A 22,875-nucleotide genomic window follows, 5' to 3' on the forward strand; every position below is an offset into this window, starting at 1 on the left:
GGTTGTTCGGACTGAAGTCTCATTGCAAAATATCAGATACATACCAGATTTAGGACCACATATGAAAGTTGCTTGTGTTGGATTTGAAAAAATTGGATTTGTCCTGTTCAAAGTGTCTTTAACAGATTGAATACAGGTCACATATGGGCAAAAAAATCAGATTTGTGAAACATTTGCTTGCAGTCTGAACGTACCCTGAGTTTTGACATTCCTTTTTAATTTTGTTCACGAGGTAAATCCCCCAACTATTGCAAGCACCAAATTAACATAACATTTCTCTAGTTAATTTAAAGCAATATGAGTATTCTTTATTTTAGTTCAGTTTGAATTTAATCAGTCAGTCTGATTGAGAACAAACAGAATCTTTAAAACATTTATAGTAACGTAAGTCTTTTAAGATCGCCATTGTGGATCCAGGTGTGTTGATTTCCACTTAAATTCCCTATAGAAACAACATCTGCTACATAAAACTCCATTTCAACCTTAAATTGGCAGGTTTCTAGTGGGGTTTTTTGTTTTTCTGTGACTTTCCTGGACTTTGTATTGTTCTGTTGCAGACACAGAGGTATGTATACCTCATTTTGTAGGCAGAAATCAAACATATGCAACAGCTAATAAAATATGTTTGCCAAATAACGTTTTATTGCATATGGGATAAGGAGGGAAAAAGACATATTACAGGAGCAGGGAAATGTGCATCGGAGCCGCTCTGTACCCAGAATACTTGTGTACGTCTGAACGTGTGTGTGTGTGTGTGTGTGGTGGAAAATGAGCAGAATTAGAGGCCTTTTAAATGACAAACCACTCCCAACTTGGCAGAGCGCAGCCTAATTATTTATCCATAACATGTAGCAGATGCTCTTAAAGGCTTTTACAATCAACTGTATTCAGACAGCTGTGTTAATACTTTTGTCAACCTGTCTTTTTCCAGGATGTTACAGTTTTGTTCACTTTCTGCCTTCTTGTGCATCCTTTCTTCTTGTGTATGGTAGAAAGCGTCATGTGACAGGCCGAGCTCTGACGGCGAGGCGCCTCATGAGAACGGACACAGTGACTGTAAGGAACAAGGTGGGTGTTCACTGCTACAGTCGTCAAATCAACAGTCACATTGTCATGGAAAGAAATGTCTGTCACTAATGCACACGACTGATTTACATCCAGTTAATGAGAGCATTTAGGTTCTTGTGGTGAACATAAAATATCTGGACTTCTCTGGGAAATCCCTTTGTCAGTATTGTGACCGCACGGCCGAACTGGCAAGTCATGTAAGGAAATGAAGCTCTGAAACAAAGACATGATGGGAATTCTCTGCAATGAGTTATAGTAGAAGTCAAAATAAAGATACAGATCCAGACTGACTTTATTAATCCACAGGGTGAAATAACTAAAAAAAATACTCAGTCAACAAAACTAACCTGCATTTCTTGCCATAAATCCATATATGAGTGAGGTGATTTTATCAAAATAACCATAATAAATCCACCTTTATTTCTGCCAGTGCTGATTTTATCACTTCTAGCCTTATGCACACTCCGAAGTATCAGAAATGTCAACACTGGATCACAACACAGTTGCAGGCACATAATCGTCCAAATGTTACATATACAGGGTGGGGAAGCAAAATTTACAATATTTTGAGGCAGGGATTGAAAGACAGTGTATGACCAATTAGTTTATTGAAAGTCATGAGAATTTATTTGCCACAAGAAAATTGACATAATAGAAAATGTTTTTATTCTATGTGTCCTCCTCCTTTCTCAATAACTGCCTTCACACGCTTCCTGAAACTTGCGCAAGTGTTCCTCAAATATTGGGGTGACAACTTCTCCCATTCTTCTTTAATAGTATCTTCCAGACTTTCTCGTAATAGTTTTGCTCATAGTCATTCTCTTCTTTCCATTATAAACAGTCTTTATGGACACTCCAACTATTTTTGAAATCTCCTTTGGTGTGACGAGTGCATTCAGCAAATCACACACTCTTTGACGTTTGCTTTCCTGATTACTCATATGGGCAAAAGTTTCTGAAAAGGTATGGATAATAGTGTTAGGTATGATTATGACATCAATATATGTTTGGTTTTAAAACAATTGACGTAGTGGCTGCTGAGAAAAAACAACTAAATGTTCATTGTAAATTTTGCTTCCCCACCCTGCATATTACAAATAAATACCAATTTGTACATCACATTTGGTGCATTCCTTCAACTCACAGTATTTTTAAGTATTTTTAAGATCTTAACCCTTATCCTGTGAAGCCCTAAGCTCATTTCTCAGCCTAACAGCTGAAAATGACATTCCTAAAATGAATGGAGTATAATTAATAAAGAACATTTTTCTCAATAAATTTGGGTTCAAATGAAAGGTAACACCTGTGAGATGTAGAAATGTAATAATCTTTATCTCAAATGTACTGTGTCAGAATAAATGCATCTAGAATATAGAAAATATATATATAGTTTTCAGCTCAGTCTTAAAAAAATGCAGTACTTGGAATGAAATCATGGACATCATGGGTATAGTAGGCTGAGTTTAACAGGTTAAAGACCTTTACAGCCACTGGCAACATTTAATAATGCATTTTTATAATTCAGGTACAATTATCCCAGCTTTACAGGGGCATCAGATGACACTGATTCACTAATAAAACCCATGTAGTTTAACAAATGAAAGTGGACGGAGATGTATTTATTCACTGTTTTTATGTTCATTTATAGGAAATCACTTGATTTTCACTAAAAACTGCAAAATACAGAGGATAATCCTACTATATAATGCACGTTGTCCATCCGATTGATGTTGCAGCACGGGAGGGCATTTGTACGGATTTTCCTCAGCCTTCACAGGCCTGATCGCCATCAAACTCGCCAAATGAGTAGACACACTACCTGTCTATCTACTAGGCACAATTTTATGTCTGTATTCAAACGTTGTGAGGTATTGTGGGCAATTTTAGCCTTTCATGCTAGCATACAGTGGCACCACGGGTACAGTTCTGCTAGTTTTATCATAAATGGTGATTTAGGAAAGGCTAAATATCAAATGAAATTAATTTGGAAGTCACCACAAATAAAATTCTAGGTATTTAACGGTTACTTTGTGAAGTGCTACAAGAAAATCATGTATTGTAACTGATGAACTGAACTGAATTTCAGCTTCATTTATGTAGATAGAACATATCATTCAGATTCAGCTCAAAGTGCATCAGAGCAAGAACTAGACAACACAGCACACATGTGTATACACAAAATACAAATACAGAAAAAGACATGATAATAGATTGAAAAAAGCACTCATTCTGTATATTATGTATATTTGAAGAATTCAGACCCAAGCCTAGCATTTACAGTTTATGCAAACCACAGGGAAATGTTTTAAAATACATAATTCCATTTAAAAAAGCAAAATATCACTCCTTTAAGGGATGATGGTTGGTCCTGAAAGCAAACCAGTGAGAACCACTGCTGCAGACAAATGCCCACAACAAACAAGAATAAAACCTCTCATAAATCCATTTGATGCTCAAATAGGAAAAGCCTTGAAAAGATGGTAAAGCCAGTAACTGAACATTCATTTGGGATTGTTTTGTGAATATTTTATAATGTTTCCACATCTGTTCTTGGTTAAGTATTTAGTTGAGAACACATTTTAGCAACAATATTAGCCCTAAAGCTCAACATAACAGCAGTTAAGTTAAATAAGGAGTAGAACATAATCAGTATTCTTGTCTCTGGGAACCAACAAAGGCTTGTTCTCATCTCGGGCTCGGTGCCTTTTCCTCCTAATCCGACTGATGATTCAGAGGAGAAGCCCTGAAAGGTCAGCCTCTAATAATAATGCATGAAGCATGAAGAATGAGCATTTGGATTTATTTAACGTACACTGAGATGGTCTTCCCCCGCTGAAATAGACGCCAAAACAAAGAGACATGGTTGAAATACCTTCCAGTTATTTACTGTCTGTTTACTCAGCAGGCAGAGCTCCTCAGGGAGGGAAATTTCATTTTACTTGTCTGCCATTTTATTTGGATTGTCAACGAAAATTTAACACTCAAGTTTTATTTCCTCATTAAGATTGGTTTTTTTTTGTTTTGGTTTTTTTTTAAGTTTTTTTTCAACATCATGACTGGAACAGATTTTCCATCAGCAGTTAATCTGTAAACCAGTTGGATGTGATGTGGAGGCAGATCATGGTGTGATTCATGGACTTGGTTGTGTAAGTGTGTTTGTGTGTCATCACAGGAAAAGAAGGACAGATGTAGAAATCTGATCAGCGCTGACATAATAGAGGAGTTTGATGCAATCACATAATATTGATGGTTATTTCTTCATGAAGGGAGGTTTTATTTGGATGTATAGAGACGAAAAACTTATGTTGTCATTGTCACACTATGTTCTGTAAAAAGAAAACAACACATTAGCTTCAGTTTAACCCTTTAACAACTGCAGTCTCTCTGATGCTGCATTTGGCACTTTACCGCATTCAAATTACTGTAACTCCTGAACTGTTTATGCTATCCACAAAATTCAAAAGGCATCAGAAAGCTGAGATCCTGAGCTTTCCAACACTATAAAACACTTTATGGCAGCAATGTGGGACTGTTACAAGTAGAAAGGAAATTTTTCAGAGACTTCCACACAGGCTAAAAATACTTGGAAAGTGCCAAAAATATGAAGCCATGATATGGATACTGAATGGTCAAGACCAAAAAGCATGGTTGAGCAGATGTAAAATTGTTGAAAGTTTACTTCTGCAGTCTCAGAAAGTTTCGTTATGGACTTTTGCAGTCGTTTCTGCTAATAAATACGCTAAAAACTTCAGGTCCTTTTTTGTCTTTATTTATTATTTATAATAATGATAATTAATGGACAGATATTGAAAGTTAAGTTCCTCTAGAAAACAAAGGTGCAAAAGAATTGACAAAAAAGACATTTTCTGACACTTTTATGGCAAAGAAAACATGAAGACACCCAGGCAGCCTGTTATAATGGCAGTCTCATATGTAGCTGATGGCCTGATCTTGAGTGAATTACCATGTGCCATAAATCAGTCACCCATAATTCGTTTCACATTACGTCACTACAAATTCAGAGTCTCCTGGTTTTAACCACACATCTCACTCATGTTTGTATTTGTGCTGGCTTTCCTCCAAACAAATAGTCCTAAGGATTAACAGTATAACAAAACTTGATTGCACAGTTACCTAATCTGTATTTCTTTCCTCTTATTGACCTCGACTCTAATATCTTCTCAACTAAAACGTTGAAAATGTACATTCTGTTGTAACATATCACAGGTCAAATTTAGAGCCACAACAACTCCCTGAATATCAAGTATAAATTGCAAACTGCTGCAATAGTCATTTATTTAGGAAAATTCTAAGAAAATAAGTTAAAAGTTAGTGATTCTAACTTCCTTGATGGAATTATTTACTGATTATGATGCTGATTCTGTTGTCCAAATCAGATACAATGGAGCTGTTGTTAGAACTAAAATATAACACATATAGTACAAGTATCTACCCCAAAAGCAAGTAACAAATGTTGCATATAGAAGGAAATGCTGCTGCTGTGAAATAACATCAGCTTCCTAAATAGTGATGGTTGTTGTACTTTTGACATAATATCCTAAAATATGACCTTACTGTGCTTCTTCTTGATACTTCACCACCAGATTTTGGAGATAAATATTGTTTGTTTCAATGCAACTTTTTTGCCGATTCATACTATTAATATAAAATAAAAAAATAAGCAAGTAAATACATCACTTAATAGATTAACAAACATAATAATCTACACAGTAATTTAAATATCAATGAACACATCAATGTATTAGTAATTTATTGCATTAATACATAGTATCAGTAATATTTATTATTCTGAAAATGGCTTTTACTTACAGTTTTCAACGCATTTTCTTAGGCCAAAGTTAGAACTTCTACTGCACATGTTCCTAAAGTGCGTCCATTATTAGTGGTCAGTTGTGGAAGTGATAAGTTTAATGTTAAGAAAGTTTTGCACATGTTAAAGATGTCATCTTTTTGTCATATTTTATGTAGGATTGTGCTGTTACTATCTCTGTCACATATTGTTGATTATCACAACTATTTAATCACTAAGTTTCACGGATAAATGAAAAAAATGAATGAAAACCCACTTTCGACACTTATAACAGTGTATTTCTTTGGTTTAGGGGTTCTCTTTTCTTCACTCATCGCTAATTCAGTCCCAAAACTCTCTTTTCGGCTAAATCATCCACATTCCTTCCGTGGCTGGTAACAAAAAGTGCTGATTTACTGGAATCAAATTTACCTGATCACAGTTTTCCTGCTCTTTTTGTCCTGATGGGAAAAATAATAATAATTCCTCCATTTCTTTAAAAAATCACTTTCACATCTGTGCATCTGGTTTCCACCACAGGCCTGCATTGTGTGTGATGTGTGTTTGTATATTTTCACATTAGGAAAGAAACCCTGTCATTGAAAAAGAGCGCAGGCAGCTTCCTATTTAATTACAGCCGTCGCCATGGTATTTTGTCACATCATATCTGGGAGGAAAGTGCAACGCGGAAAAAATGTTGGAACAGGAGCTGATGTTTGCCAAAAAGAACTGAATAAAAAAAAAAAGTCATTACGGTATCAGTTTGAGCTACCCTTCATTAGCTTTCTTCACCTCATCACACAAACCAGCTCTTGTGATTATACACAGGGTCTTACTGCACGTGTGTATCGAATCACTCCAGACATTCAGCGTTCACCGTCTCGCCATGATGACATCAGCGATGGGGAATGCTTTATTTTCTCCTCCCCCACTTCTTCTGCACTGTCTCTTTTGCCCTGCAATCTGGCAGTTGAGACAGTTGGTTATTTTTGTAAAGGTTTATGCAGATGATGGTGATGCTGCACTTTCTGCCACAGTAGTTTGTCCTCATAAAATATACACAGAGACACCACAAAAGAGCATGATGTTGGAGCCTCAACTGCTCAGCTTTGGCAGAATTCCCCAGCTTTTCATTTCTTTTTTTCTTTTCTTTTCTTTTCTTTTCTTGCATCTGAAGTCATTTCCCTCACTTACAACAGACAGACATACAGATATGAGCAGCCTCTAAGACCAGGCTTAGTTGACTTTAGTCCTCCTTCAAGCAGAATGTGCACTGTCATTCCTCTCTCCCTCCTCTCTGTCTTTGTCTGGGTAGAAACTAGGCCAGCTGAAATCAACCCTCTCCGACCAGTCGGGACACTGGGGTTGCAAAATAAGCCTAATTCACTAACAAAGAGCTTTTGAACCCTCAAGGGTCTGATTAAACCCAAAGCAACTGGTCCTTAACTCGTAGTTGTTTACAGAAGAGTCTAGGGTTGCTCTTTGTTCTCTTCCTGCTTCTTACAGTATTACAAAAGCATCCGAATGTAATTGAATCAACATAAATGAACGCGTAACATCTCCCTTGGTAATTTCCTTTGTTTAAATAATGAGGGCAGAGCAATTAAAGTCTGCAGGAGTCCATCAAAAACAACCCTGCACGGTATTTTACTCATTTCCCCTGCACTTTTAAGTCATAACCTGTGTTTTTTTTTTTTTTTTGGTCTCTTTCAGGAAAGGGAAAGAAGAATTCAAAGTCAGAGCAGAAGAGTGGGACGGTTGGGAAAGGAGCAGGAAAGAAAATCACAAAGATCATCAGCCTGGGCAAGAAGAAGCCGTCCACTGATGAACAGACCTCATCTGCAGAGGAAGACGTGCCCACATGCGGTAATACTGAACCTGTACATGTCAGATATGCTGGGGTGCCAATAAGGGTGGGTAAACGTGAAATTCATGGGGCCCAGCATTTGTGGGGGCCCCATAGAGCAGAGGAGGGGGTCCAGTGAATACAGGTTAGAAGTTGTGAAAATGTCCTGTAAGACCTACTGTATTAAAAGAGGCATGGAAGTCGGGAATCGGCTGTTACAAGCATGTTTAGTTCACGCTAGCGCAAGTGACCCCCCGCCCCCGTTCTGGCAAATCCTCAAGATACTGAATTTTATGAAACGGCCCACAACGTTTAGCTTTCATGGGGACCACAATTGGTAGCAGCACCCCTGCAGATATGGAACAGTCTTAGGGTATATTAAATGAGTTCCTTTTAGCAGGTGTAAATAATGACAAACAGTTAAAATTAAGGCTGGGCGATAAAATGATAATGATATATATTGCGATATAACTTTAATTGATATAAATATGAGACATGCTGGATGCAGTTTCGATAGAATTCATTTGTCCATGTTTTGACAGACATAAGAACAGCCAATCATAATTAAGTAGCGTCGCACCAAACCAGTCACGCTAGAGCCACGGCAAGTTAGGTTGACATACACAGCACAGGCATAAGAGCAGCTGCAGCATACATGCTAATGTTTGGGCGGCAGCGGGAGGTAATGAGTGTTCTCTCTGGAGAAAATGTGACCGAGAACTCAAGCGACCGGGTTACTGAAAAGGTAGGGTGAGGTATAGAAGCAGAGAGTCAGACATTCAAAGCATGTTAAGTTTAATTTTCGGTTTTTCCTCATTTATGGCAGTTACGGAACACATCCCCACCTATATACCCCCGGTATTGTTTGGTGAAGATGGTCTGTTTTCTTTGCATTCTCTTTCAACCTCCTAAGACCCAGGAAATGTCAGCAAAGTACAAGCTTTTTTTGTTTTTTATTAAATAAGTGGCTATATTGGAAACATCATGATGTAACAGTTTTTTCAGATGCAGTTTTTAAAATTTTTATGGAATATCCTTTGCGGTGGACAGTTTTCTTTTTTTTATGTATAAAGTTGTGAAACTCTTGTCCACAAATGTGAACAGAAAACCCATAGCTGGGTCTTAGGAGGTAAAATTTTGAAAGCTTTTGCCTGCTGGTCAGACTTTTAGTTTAGTTTTAAATATATGTACCTGTTTTATTGATCTGAAACAGTTGTATAATGTTCTTCAGCACATCTGTCATGTTCGACCTCTGACAGAAAATACATCATATTTAAATCAAAAATAACCTTCTGACGTCTTCACAACTAACTTATGAGTAATGGAAAATTTAAGCTTGACAAAAATAGGGATTTGATTTATATCGTGATACATATTGATATTGTCTGATATGGGTGATACGGTGGTGCAGTGGTTAGCACTCGTGCCTCACAGCAAGAAGGTTCTGGGTTTATTTCCAACACCAGTCGATGGGGGTGGGACCTTTCTGTGTGGAGTTTGTATGTTCTCCCCGTGTCTGCGTGGGTTCTCTCCGGGTACTCCAGCTTCCTCCCACCATCCAAAGACATGCACTGATAGGTTAATTGGTTAATCTAAATTGCCCATAGGTGTGAATATGAGAGTGATTGTTTGTCTCTATATGTTCAGCCGTGTAATGAACTGGCGACTTGTCCAGGGTGTACCCCGCCTTCGCCCATAAATAGCTGGGATAGGCTCCAAGCGACGCCCGTGACCCTAGTGAGGATAAAACGGGTTCAGATAATGAATGAATGATATGAAAAAAAATTGTGATGTGATTTTTTTCACATTGCCCAGCCCTAATTAAAATGTAATTCATACATACTCAAAATCAACAAATGGACATTGGACGTTCAGAAGTTCAATAGTGAACATGGAAAAATCGTCATCTCCTGAAACATTGATTCACCAGTAAAACCCATGGAGTTTAATAAATGACAGTGGTTGTGGACACTTGTTTCTATATTCAGTTAATGATATATTTTGCTGAAAAACTCACAATTTTCAGTTTTGACTTGAATTTCTGTTGACCTTTTGTGGAAATCTACATAACCAGTTAATGAAATATTGGAAAATACCGCATTTTCACACACAAAAAAAGCAAAATGTAGAAGATAATATTGCAATAAATGATGATAAATCACTTAAGAAAGGTGGAAGTTTGGAAGTCGGCCCAAACATAGTCCTAGATCTTAAAGGATTAAAGGGCCTAAAATGCTCTTCATTCATTAACAGTGTGTCCTCAGTTTTGACTTGAATTCACTGGTTCACAGGCTACTTGAACGTGTTGTCCAATAACCGCTGGCGGGAACGCTGGTGCCGGCTCAAAGACAACCAGCTGCTGCTCCACAAGGACCGGGATGACCTGAAGAGCCACATCGCCTCGCTGCCCCTCCGAGGCTGCGAGGTCAGCCCCGGCCTCGACCACAAACACCCCTTCGCTTTCCGTCTGCTTCGCAACGGCCAAGAAGTGGCTGTTCTGGAGGTACGCCGCCATATTGATCTATTTAAACTGGTGAATTAAAGTATTGTCTGATCCGAGTATACGCCACTTGTCGTGTTTTCCTGCTCGTCCTTGGGTTCCTCTCATGTGGTAAAATGTCTTCTCCACCCACCAGTGACTTGTGTCTTTGTGTTTGATGTTGCTGATGCATATGCGCTTCCTCCATGTTGCAGTTTGTTTGTCTGCACGCTACCCTCTGCTTCTGTTTCTGTTCCGTGTAAAACCATATCATTAGTATGTCTTTGATGGAAAATGGTGACATGCAAGAGGCAGCCAGGTCCAAGTTCTAAATCTAAAAGTCATGAACTTATTATGATGCTCAGTCTCTTCCTGCTGATGTCACCTTTCTCATCCTCTTCCTCCAGGCCTCTTCATCTGAGGAGATGGGTCGCTGGTTGGGGGTGTTGTTGGCTGAAACCGGCTCCACCACTGACCCGGCAACACTGCATTATGACTACATCGATGTGGAAACCACCGCCAACGTCATCCAGCTGGCCAAGCAGTCCTTCTGGTACGGGATATTCCTATCAGACTGTCTTTGTAAAAAGCCACAAATCCTGTAGGTTTAGAGATATGAGAGCATTTTCGCAGCTCTCTAGAGGATTAAGCGCTTAATTATGAATGATTGAATGGATGAGCACGCTTTCACAGCTAAAACCAAGGTTAAATTGTTGGTCACTATGTTATTATTTATGGCACAATGCTGGAGACAGGTGAGAATGTGCCAAAAAACATCCTTAGTATGTATAATCTTTACCATCTTTACCATAATGCTGGAAGGTCTCAGAGCGTCGGTCTGTCCGTCTGTACCTGTGCGGTTCTGAGAAATTGAGACGTTTGTAACTGACCAGTTTGGTACCTATAGTTGAGGAATAGTCCCATCTCTACATTAAATATCTTTTTTCTTTAAAATTCCCTTTTTTAAAGTCAGGAGGGACTGATTTAATTCAGGTTTCTAAGCAGTTGCCAGGGGGAGGGACAGGAAGCAGCTTTGTACATCCTGTCAGCCTTGCATGACGGGAAATGAAGTTAAAAACAGGAACCACGCATTTACTGTCAAGGAAGGGACTAGGAAAAATGGCAAGCTGATAGGACCAGTGTTTTGGGGGATACAGTATTAGTAATTTTGGAATACAACAGCCTTACAGTCACGTTGCTATACCCATGACAGTTGACGGGAAGTGCAGAACCACACTGCATGATGGGAAATTAAGTTAAAAACAGGAACGATGCACTTACTAACTTCAGTCTCTAGATATCGGTGTTAATATATTAATTATTTTTTTCAACATTCTTTTTATTGGAATCAAGGTAAAAAAAAAAAAAAAAGAAAGTGGCAATCATACAAGAAAATATTTTTGGATTTTCCACGTAACATAAATACAATTCCCACCCTATCCCTCTCCCCACCCTACAAAGTTCCAGGTAACACATCCTAATCTGAGATTAAGTAAATAAATAAACAAATAAAAGCAACAATATTAGTAGGTATGACACTCATCAGGCATAGATAATTAAATAAAAAAGAAAACAAGAGTGGAAATATATTAATTCTTCTTTAAATTTTAAAGATTGATTTACCAAACAATTTTTATGTCAGTACTTATAAAATATAGACTAACATTTCCCAAAAGTCTGCTCATAAAAACTACCACATCTAGAACCTGTGTTTTCCCACGGGTCAGTGCGCTAATTACGTATATTTACCGACAAAAAAGGAAGCAACTACATACATTTGTTCTTAGTTTTTCGAAGTTCAGTCCAGCTGAAGTTATTCAAGAACAAAACCTGTCTAGTTTTAAAACTACTAAGGATGAACAATGATCTGGGCAAATGGAAACTTGAAATGAACACAGTCATATATAGATTTGTTGGTTTTTTGACCCATATTTCTGTTAAAAACCTGGTCTTCCTCTTACCCCATGTGCTAGCAGGACCCATTCCTTTCTTTCCTCTCATTCTTTTTCTCCTTGGAAAAAATTAAAGATTATATATGTGATAAGATAAGGTAAGATAAGATAATGCTTTTATTGTCCTACAGTGGGGAAATTTGCATTTTGCACCAGCAGGACAGCACAGAGCAGGATAAAGTGCACCCACAGCAAAGAGTTGATCCAGACTCAAAACGCACCTCTTCTGAATGGCTTACCCACCATAACTTTTACACTCCATTTTGCATTCTCATTTCTATGTATTGCAATGTTTCTTTTATCCATTTGTTTACTTCTTTGTATTTTATGCATTGTCTGTTTTATCCTCTGCTGTACAGTGTCCTTGGGTGTCCTGAAAGGTACTTATAAATAAAATGTATTATTATTATTATTATTATTATTATTATTATTATTATTATTATTATTATTATTATTATTATTATTATTAAATAAGATAGATAAAAGATAATCAACAAAAAATGCATGAGAAGAGTGTGTTTGAATGAATAGTAACTGGAGGATAGTATAAAGTGCAGGACAGGATGAAAAAGCGCAAGTATAGTGACTACTGCTCTGCTACAGTATTATACAGACTAACACAGGGTTAGTTTGGTATACTGCAATATAATACAGTGATGTCATATTAATTGTTGTTTCCTCACAGTCTGATGAATATTTGAGTGGTTTTTTTTTTATGTTTTGAAGCACAAATATTACAAATCCTTTAATATCTGGTTATAGCCAACAGTAAATGTCATTTTGTAATTGGTATGATATGTCTGATATGGACTCACACCAGCTCTTTTCATCAGACCAAAAGGTGTTGTCCAGGTATATCACCTTTAATTTTTGAAGTTTCTGAAAGTCATGACCAGGTAACCGAAGTGTGAAAGTTCTCTTAACCCTCCAGTATCCAGGTGCACCTTTTAGGCACACTTTCCACTACGTTTTAAAAAACTTCATATTATTTTTCACAATTTAAATAAGGTTAGAATTCAAAAGTTGTTCATTTTTGCATGATCTTTAAAATTCTGGCCACCAACTAAAATTTGCTCATTGTAAACAAAAGGAAATTACAAGACTAGCATCTGTCTCCCAAGTGTGCCTAAAACACACTATTTCTTCCATTTGATATGTTTGATTAGGGCTGACCTTGATTTACAAAAATAAAATCAAATTAGAGCAGAAAAATAAATCAATATATAATATTTAATAGTTTGATTTATAGGTGTGCATTTTTTTCACACTTGGTGACAGATGCTAGTATTTTTAAACATTTGACCTAGTGCCAAAAATAATCATGCAAATTAACCAATGTTGGAGTTAATCATTGACATATGCCAGGCTGCAAAAATCAAATAATATGTGATCCACTTTTTATGTAGCATATTGGAAAAAAAAATATTTTTTGTGTTTTTTGCATCCAAAAAAATTTTGTTTACATTACAAACACGGCATTTAAAGGGTTAAAAATGTGCCAATTATTGAGTATTTGGTATATTTATTTATGGCTGAAGTTGATGAAATAGAAAAAAGTGTAAAAGAATTAAAAACAAACTGTATGAAAATTTTTTGGACATTATTCCACAAGTGTGTGAAAAAGGCACACTTGGTGCTTAGTAAGGGCCTTGCTGGACGGGGTACCGGAGGGTTAATTGAGTAAATTTAGCCTCTTTAACAGATCCTTATTTTTCCCCTCACAGCTTCACCAGTAAGCGTGCAGTATCTCCTAACCCATACTTGGACAACCCAGTCAATGGCTACGCCTGCCCCACTGGGATGGCGCTGCACTATGATGACGTCCCCATCAATGGAACAGTAAGGACACACATGCACATAGTGTTAGACATAGAGCTGATGCAGAAACAGCTCAGAACAGACACAGTTTGTCCGTGCGATACAGTTAGTTACTCTCTGTATAGCAAAAAATTACCACATTTTAAATATAAACATACTTTTTGTGATACAATGGCATGATTATCATTTTCCTTCTTGTCACATGAGTCAGTGCCAGACCCTGTTAACCTACTTAAAGTGTCCACATCGTAAAATACTGCACTTAACACCTTTAGCAGATCAAATATACTGTGGTGGAAAAACATTTTGGACACCCCATGTATTTGTGATATATTGCATTAATAATCACTCCAACCTCCAAACTCATATTCTTCTGCACATGCTCTTTTCCGTCAAGGTCAGAACTGGATGTTTCAGCAAAATATTGAAACACATCCAGGGTATGACATGTTGAAACTGTCAAGAATATAGTTGTTTTTTTCTTGTTAACATTTGCATTTGTTTGTGTCTGTCTGACGCAGCCACAAAAAACATTTTTCCATGAATCTTTCATGATATTTGTGATTGTGTAAAATTGTAAGTGGTCTCTGAACCTTTTTCTGCTACTTTAGATCATTAAAACTTGCTTGTCATGTAGTGTAACTAACCTTCTACCGCTGTTATCTTTCCTCTTCATCTTTCCTGGCTCATTTCTTATCCTCCTCTCATATTGAAATGCATGCTTCCCTGGTCTGACCCAAGGACCCAGAGGTTGTGAACTCCAGTCCTGCCACAAGGGGGCGTCAGCAGAATGAGGATGTGCACTATGAGAACGCTGAACTTTATGACAACATGCCCCCACCAAAGCTGGCCTCCCGTTACCCTCCTAAGAGGGTAGCCTCTGCTTCTGCTTCTGCCAGTCACTACAAAACCCCTGTGTCTAAAATCTCTTCTAAGTTTCTTACTGCTGACTCTCGAAATAAAGATGGTGCTCAGGTGACTAACACTCTAACTTTTTCCCATCTGTAGAGAAAATTCCACCCTTAAATGTTGCCTCTATTAACCACTTCATAGCTGCTTATTTGTGCTCTACTTTTCACTTTCTTGACTTTGGTTTTAACCCATAAAGACCTGAACTGATTTAAACTGTTTAATAACTTCTGAACCAGTAGATCTATCGATACATGTAAATAACTGGTGTAAAATGCAGTTTATCATCTTTTCATGGTCATCAGATATGACCCATTTGGACGTCCAGAAGCTGTGTAGTTACCGTGGAAACACTGTCATCTTCTACAACATTGATTCACCAGTAAAACCCATGGAGTTGGATCAATGAGAAGTGGATGGAAACTCTTGTTTTTAGCTCAGTTAATGATATATTTTACCAAAAAAGTCCGTTTTTTTTCTGCAGTTTTCTCAGTTTTTGATATAAGCCTCAACTTTTATCTGAGCTATTATGAACATCTACATAATCCGTAAATAAAATACAATAAAATACATGATTTTGACTGAGGAAAACACAAAATACAGAGGATAATATTATAATAAACGGTGGTCAGTCACTTTAGAAAATTTAAATATAGAGGAAAAACCTATTTTGGAACTGCAACAAAAGCACCACTGGGTCTTTATGGGTTAATAATTTCCTCTATTTTTTGATGAAAACTTCGAATAGACATTAAAATAATTGCAAAGAGGAGCTGGATCAGATGGTATAATCCAGGCATTATTTGATATCTTTCAATGCACAGTTGGATAGAATATTGATGCAGCTTTTTGAGCCTACACACACAAACACATTTCCTGGTGCAAACCCAGGAAAACCCTTTACTGTCTATGTTCAAGTGTGGCAAATTAATTTACATCCGCAGAGTGAAAGTAAGAAAAGCTAAATCAGGCTTATTATAGCTGCAGATCTATGCTTTAATTCACTAGATAAGGTGTGGACTTGGGCAGCCTAAAGCCCACCTTTATTTCCCATCATCTTCTGTTGCATGTTCCCACTCTGGTGTAGATCTCTGTAATGTGAGAATTACAGCAGGCTTAAAATCATTCCAGTCCAGTCATTGGAACATTTAGAATAAAACTTCAGCTTCGATTAGAAATGCTGTAATCCAGATTCACTGGGCTCATGCCAATCACTGATATCACCGAATATTGATAATATCACATAATCAAACCAGGTTCTGTTGTAAATTACTTATCCAGAATGCTCCAGTAAAAGCCAAACTATGTGCGTTCTTTGGGTTTGTTTTAGTTTGTTCATGTATGTATTGTTCAGTCTGCAGTGTTAAGGTCTGTCTAGAGAAACTTAAGTTCTATTAACAACTGTGAATTCACATTTTACTCCCATTTTGTCTAAACCTTTGTTAGTTTAGCAGCATTATGTGAATGCCACATTCATTCAATAATAATGAGAAAGAGTTGAAGTAATCCAGTGCTAAAATCACTGTGTATAAGTTTTATTATTATTATTATTATTATTATTATTATTATGTTTTTTTGTTGGGTTTTTTTTTTGCTTTTTGTTTTTTTAAGTGACCCTCCCAATACTGACATTATGTACAGTATGAGTAGAGAATGTGTAGGTTGTGTGTATTCATACTAGTGTGGTTGTCCCACATAGTGTACTTCCTTCCTTTTCTTTACACCCGGTGTTGGCTCTGTGTGTAATTTCTATTTTTACAGCCCAGTTGTAAGTACCACCCTGCCTCCACGGCCACATAAGTTACCACATAGTGTTGTATGGAGCCCCACCTCCTTCCCGCTAATCCTCTGATGTGTGTGCTGTGTGTGGCGTGGCCATGGGGTGTTAACATCGCCTCTGAGACCACAAAGTGGCGTTCTACTACAAGACGTACATTTTCAAAGAGGTGTGCGCAGGACCAAACGAAGTCAGGCATGATGTTAAGAGAACCATGTTAGATCTCCTTAAACTCACTTTTTGTCTAAGTATTAAAAATAGGATGATTCTAACGAGGTCCAGGTTTGCCCTGCTATTAACCCTTTACAGGACACTCATAGAAATACTCTGAAATTCAAAATTTCAGCCATAGTTTATTGGAGAACCTGACTTTATTACTTTTGTGAAATTTTTCAAAATTTTATATTGTTATGTAGAAAATCAAGGTCAATAATGTTACCATATTTGGTGCCTTACCTGTAAGTGGCAAAAATAAATCAATAAATACATACATACATACATACAAATTAAAAAAGCCGAGAAGTAAATACAACAAATACAAGAAAATCACATGTAAGGTGACAGGAATATGTATTTTAGAACATTAGAACGTCGGATCCGGACCCCTGTCCACATCCACATTATCCCTTTGAGCATCATTCCTTACATTAGTACCATTACTTCATGGTACCTAACAAAGCAGGTACACTCACTGTTCATGCAGAGGTGGACCTTACAGACCCTGTAGACCACATTGGACCTGAGATTGTTGACTCACTGTCCTCACTGGAACTGTTGCTGTTACTGTCTTGTAATGTGAATGTATGCAGAAATGACCAAAAATAGTCACTTGCCTGATAAAGGGTTTAAAAACAGGTATATTTAGGTTAATCCTCCAGTCAGTTCCCTTGACCCCGGTGCTGATGAACATCTAGAGTTGGTCCACAGGTGCCTTTAATGACAGCTCACAGCTCCTAATGCTAACGCTAATACTAGGCACTGTGTGTTAGCTATAGGGATAAGAGAGTTAACCTGTAACCTTTAACCCAGTGTTTTTCAACCTTGGGGTCAGGACCCAATGCAGGGTTGCCTGGAATTTAAATGGGGTCACCTGAAAGTTCTAGTAATTGACAAAAATTAAAAAAAACAAAAATAAAAGTGTATTAATAAAAAATATATGGTGAGTTGACAGAGACAATCCCAAAACATAAAAGACATGACATACTCTGAAGCTGAAACTGAAGCACTGTGGTACTGTTTATCTTTCAAATGTTCATTGTGGTCAGTTTCAGATGCTGCAGCTCTTTCATAATTCATAGTTTGAGTTCTTGTTTGTTCAGTATTAATTGTCAGCCTTGTAAATCCAAGCTGGACTGACTGTACATATCCTGACCAAGGAAAATAAAATTCTCACTTTGTGCAGTAATCTACACCTGGCTTTTCTGCCTCCGTCCAAAATAATCTACATTATATAGACTAAATGTCGTTTAAAATTAACGTTATTTGCAACATAGTATAGCAAACTATTACATGATCAAAAACAAAATAATTTTTGCAAAAAAAAAAAAAAAAAAGTCTTCATTTTGAATGTCTAGGGTCACCAGAAATTTGTGATGTTAAAATGGCGTCACAAGCCAAAAAAGGTTGGGAACCACTGCTTTAATCTTTTTATATTTTATATGTGCAAAGAAAGAAGTGACCATTTTTGAATCGTAATAGTGGAAATACATGCAGATGATGTGTTTCATTCTCATTTAAGCAATGGGTTTTCTTGTTGACATTTCCTGTTTTCCTCTAATCAGCTGAAAGGAAAGAAGGGACCACTGACCAATGGGTTAACATCAAAACAGAAGGCAGAACCAAAGAACCAGTCCAAGAAGAATGGAGTCAACGGAACAAATGGGACAGCATCTCTGAAACGCAACACCTCCAGTAAGTGGCAGAAAGAAACTGTTACATCACATATTTATTGGGGAAATGAGACTGAAAAATCAATAAAAGCGTCCCCTGTGCCCATAGGCCACATCTCCAGTCAGTGTTGTGCTGTAAGTGAACAGCAGACAGAGTGTCTGGCTCCCCAGCCCCAGCCTCACCACCGCTGATTACTTTCTAGCAAAACTCTGCTCCACAGCAATTTGGAAAATGCAGGATGTCCAAATTACAGTCGGTTTAAGTAGGGGGGAGTAAATAACTCAAACCTAAAACTTACCCTACGCTACGATCCATGTGACGCACACAGACCAGACCCAAACCTCCTGCCAACGTCGAGGTAATGCGCGATAGCAGAACCAGGGCCACGTCGTTGGAAGAGGCAGAAATGTGGTTGTGTTAATCCTTGTGGTTCAGAATAGTATTTTTTTTGCCTAATGTGTGAACGAGGAGGGTTGTAACCGCTTGTGTAGCTTGTCATTCCTCCAAATGTCGGAATGGAAATACCAAATATGTGTCATGTCGGATTTAGAGTATGCCACACAGTTCTCATGTTTCTAGCATCAAATAAGTGTATTGAATTTGAACATGTCAGCGTCGGGGTGATGGAGTGATTCCTCCTGAGCCAGATTCATGTGCACACACATAGACACATGCATGTTGGACGGCTCCCCTCAGTGCATTTTCCAGTCAGGGAAGGCTTGGTCCTGCTGTAATTAATGGCTGCTTAAGGCTGTAACTGTGAGTTCAGTGGGTTTCTGGGCAGTTCATGTTTTACCAGTGTCCCAATAATCAAGGGTATTCTTTTCTTTTCTTATTTTCTTCCCTTACACACACTGGTTTTATTCCAATCTGCACACAGGATAGAAAACCTTCTGGAATCTGCTCACACCCACTTCACTTAAAATCAGCAAAGAACACAACAACTAAAACTCATAAGATACAAACTAAATATTTTTGGTCAATGTATAAAAGACAGGAGATGATGGAACAATCAGTCTGATTTTTTTTTTCCACATTTTGCTCATTATCGTCATTACAGCTTATTATAAGGGCAGTATTATAATTTCAATTTGACTTTTAGTAAAATTACAACCAGCTGAACAATAAATACAAGCAGTGAGATGAATCTGCGACTTATTAGAGTTGACTTTGTCTAGATTTGCTGCCACTTGTGATTGTGCAGGGTGTCCGCAGATCCTTTAATTGTCTCAAAAAGTCTTAAATGTGATTGTCCTAAATTAAGAAACCCAATAAAATACAACAAAAGACACAAAAGTGTGGACTATGGACTAAAATTATAAGAAAAGTACAGCTTAATGTCACCAATTCAATGCTTCAAGTGCAACAATGCAAAACAATACTTAAAAACACATTTTTAACCATCATACACTTAATTTAAAGGCACTTCTGGAATTAATCACCATATTTTTTGTCATAGTCTTGTATGTATGGAACCCAAAGTGATAAATATACAACACAATCATCAACATGACAGTATGATGATAAGAGGAAAGGTCAAATGGTGTAAAAAAGTCACTGTATGTAGACTTTTGGAAATAAAAAATGCTGTCATTGAATTACCTGGTTGAAGGATATTTTTCTAAATAGACATTTTATCAGTTTTCATGTCCACACACATTCAATCCACTGCACATCATACATGTGGATCAGATTTTTTTAGGTGCAGTGACAGAGACACCACCACTGTCCAATATCTGTCTGATACTCTTCTATTGGTCCCTGTTGTGTCCAGTGTGTTAACAGCCTGTGTCTGTTGTGTAGATGCAGAGCAGTGTAAGTACGGGAAGAACCGTGTGGAGGCTGATGCCAAGCGACTGCAGGCCAAGGAGGAAGAGCTGATGAAGAGGAAGCAGGACATCAGGAACCATCTGACCCAGCTGAAGAAGGAGAGGATAGACCTGCGCACGGCGGTGGAGGCCGCCGCCGGTGGGTGGTCGACTTCCTTTTATGAAGGAGGCGGACTGTCATGTTTGTGGAACACGCTTCATCTTGTGTGAAGTAAGTGATTGAAGTTTCATCTTTTATCAGGCAAACGTTCTCTGGGCTCGCTGACGGAGAGGCTGAAGAAGGTGGAGGACGACTGCAGGAAGAAGGAAGAGGAGCGGGTGAATCTGGAGCTGGAGCTGACGGAGGTGAAGGAGAGTCTGAAGAAGGCACTGAGCGGTGGGGTCACCCTGGGCCTCACTATCGAACCTAAAGCTGGATCCTCTGGTCTGCAGGTGAGAGGAATAAAGGTCTGCAGATTATCATTGATGAAAACGGAAACACTCACCTACAGTTATCTCATCCAAATGATTGTTTTCACAAGCTTTTCCCCTTCAGTTGTTTTTTGTAGATTTTTTACCACATGATTCTGAATGCAATGAAGAGCAATTATAAGCATTTTCTATCATTAGCGGGGTACACACCTAAGGATTTTCTAAATCTGAAGAGATTTTTTATCTGTTACAGACCCCACACATGAAGATAAAAAATCAGGCATTGGACAGTTTTGATCGTACTGTGTGTGGTGTGCTCCGATAATCTCAACACAGCACAACACACACATAACATCTCTGTCCCACCACCGATCTAGAATCTAGTCCTCCAAGACAGAAGTCTTGCGTGATCAAACGTGATCTAACAAAAATTAAGAAGAAGAAACAATTTGTGGATTAAAATAATTTGCAGGACATTAAATGATGATTATCATCTAATATGACCGTGGTTGATCCACATCAGGTTTTATTTTGAAGTGAGCTTCACTTCTGTTTATATCCGGCCACCGATGTCATTGAGCAGCACATTAGCGATTTAATGATAGCGTGCGTTTCAGGCAAAAATGAAGCCCTTAAAAGTGAGTTATGGGTAGACGATGTGTTTAATAACGGGTTGGGTCAAGTTGCGGGTCTAATGTACATGGGTACAGGTGGGTGTGGGTTTGGAAAAGTGGACCTGTGCAGGAATCTGCTTGGGAGTTGTCGGCTTTCACCACACACAAAGATTTTTCATCTTAAATAAGTTTAATATTTACGATTTTCAGCCCCGACCCCTTTCAGAGCCGATTATCAGTACAAAATGTACTATTAACACACCTCAGGCCAGAGGATAGTCTGATAGGACAATCTTATGAGACATAAGATAATTTGGCGTTTGCCATCCTTGGTCGGGAAGGGGGAAAATGGGGACAAAAACAGTCCGATTATCTTTAAGTATGTACCCCGCTTTAGTTGAGCTTTACTCGCAAATAAATCATATTTTGCCACCCCCTCTGCCTGGAATACTCTGAAAATACCAGAACTCATTTCATTACACACTTTTCCTACCATCTTGTTTGCTGACCTTGACCAAATCTTGCACTTTAAAAAATTGCTGATGTCCTTAAGTAAGATTTTTTTAATCAAACTTTTGTTATTACTAAATTATTGCCTTTGTTATTTATTGTTCTTACTGATCTTTTAACCTGTTTTTCATCATGGTAACCCTCTTGGCCAGGTCACCCTTCTAAAACAGATTTTGATCTCAGTAGGACTTTATCTGGATAAATAAAGGTCAAACAAAAAAATGTTTATGCAAAGAGTTGATTTGTTTCACTGCCATGGCTCTATATTTTTTGAAAACAATAACTCTGATCTTTGATGGTGCATTGATGCATCGACGGTGCCAAAGAGACAAAAGCATTAACCCTTTCATGCATGAATTATTATAAACCTGAAGTGATTAATTTTCCCAAAAAAAGACTTAATTGCGTCCGATTGGATGAATGAATGAGTGAGATACATATATTACAATCAACTGTTCATATCTTAGACAAAACTGTCATTATAAATGTGTTTTGTAAAGTAGAGTCCAAAAGGCTCTCTCCATAAATCTAACATATAGTTGATTTAGGCAAACAATGTAAAATGTAACTGTAGTGGACATATATTAGTAATTGATCGGACAATCCATGTAGTTTTTCGGTTTTGTAGTACTATATGTACACCAAAAATGATTAATTTCGGAGTAATTATTGCAAATATTATGGTTGTAAGAAAAGTTTTTAGTGACAACATGTATGAAAGGGTTAAAATGGATAAATTCCTGCAAAAAACGATGTTCCAAAGAACAAATTAAATCTCTCTTATTACACAATCAAAATCTTCCTCAAAGTGTGCCATTTTTGACAAGATGGAGGGCAGCCGTAGCCTAGTCGACTGGAGAGTCAGCTTGTGACCGAAGGGCCGCCAGTTTGATTCCCTGGACTGGCAGAGAGTTGGCCGATGTGCCCTTGAGCAAGGCACCTAACACCCCCTTATTGCTCCT

General features: G+C 37.8%; 1 protein-coding gene across 2 annotated transcripts in view; it reads left to right on the forward strand.

Annotated features, from left to right (window-relative positions):
• Positions 1-22,875, forward strand: part of afap1 (actin filament associated protein 1) — an 83,613-nt gene that overhangs the window by 54,718 nt on the left and 6,020 nt on the right. Inside the window, exons 8-16 of one of the 2 annotated variants that reach the window (XM_030162531.1) lie at positions 993-1,068; positions 7,592-7,744; positions 10,016-10,227; positions 10,611-10,756; positions 13,880-13,994; positions 14,715-14,948; positions 18,441-18,570; positions 20,353-20,517; positions 20,620-20,810. In XM_030162531.1, coding sequence (XP_030018391.1) covers positions 993-1,068; positions 7,592-7,744; positions 10,016-10,227; positions 10,611-10,756; positions 13,880-13,994; positions 14,715-14,948; positions 18,441-18,570; positions 20,353-20,517; positions 20,620-20,810 — 1,422 coding nt within the window. The remainder of the gene's footprint in view (positions 1-992; positions 1,069-7,591; positions 7,745-10,015; positions 10,228-10,610; positions 10,757-13,879; positions 13,995-14,714; positions 14,949-18,440; positions 18,571-20,352; positions 20,518-20,619; positions 20,811-22,875) is intronic. The other variant, XM_030162533.1, reaches the window with a different exon arrangement.

Source organism: Sphaeramia orbicularis, chromosome 18 (genome assembly GCF_902148855.1).
Source record: "Sphaeramia orbicularis chromosome 18, fSphaOr1.1, whole genome shotgun sequence".
Lineage (NCBI taxonomy): Eukaryota > Metazoa > Chordata > Actinopteri > Kurtiformes > Apogonidae > Sphaeramia > Sphaeramia orbicularis.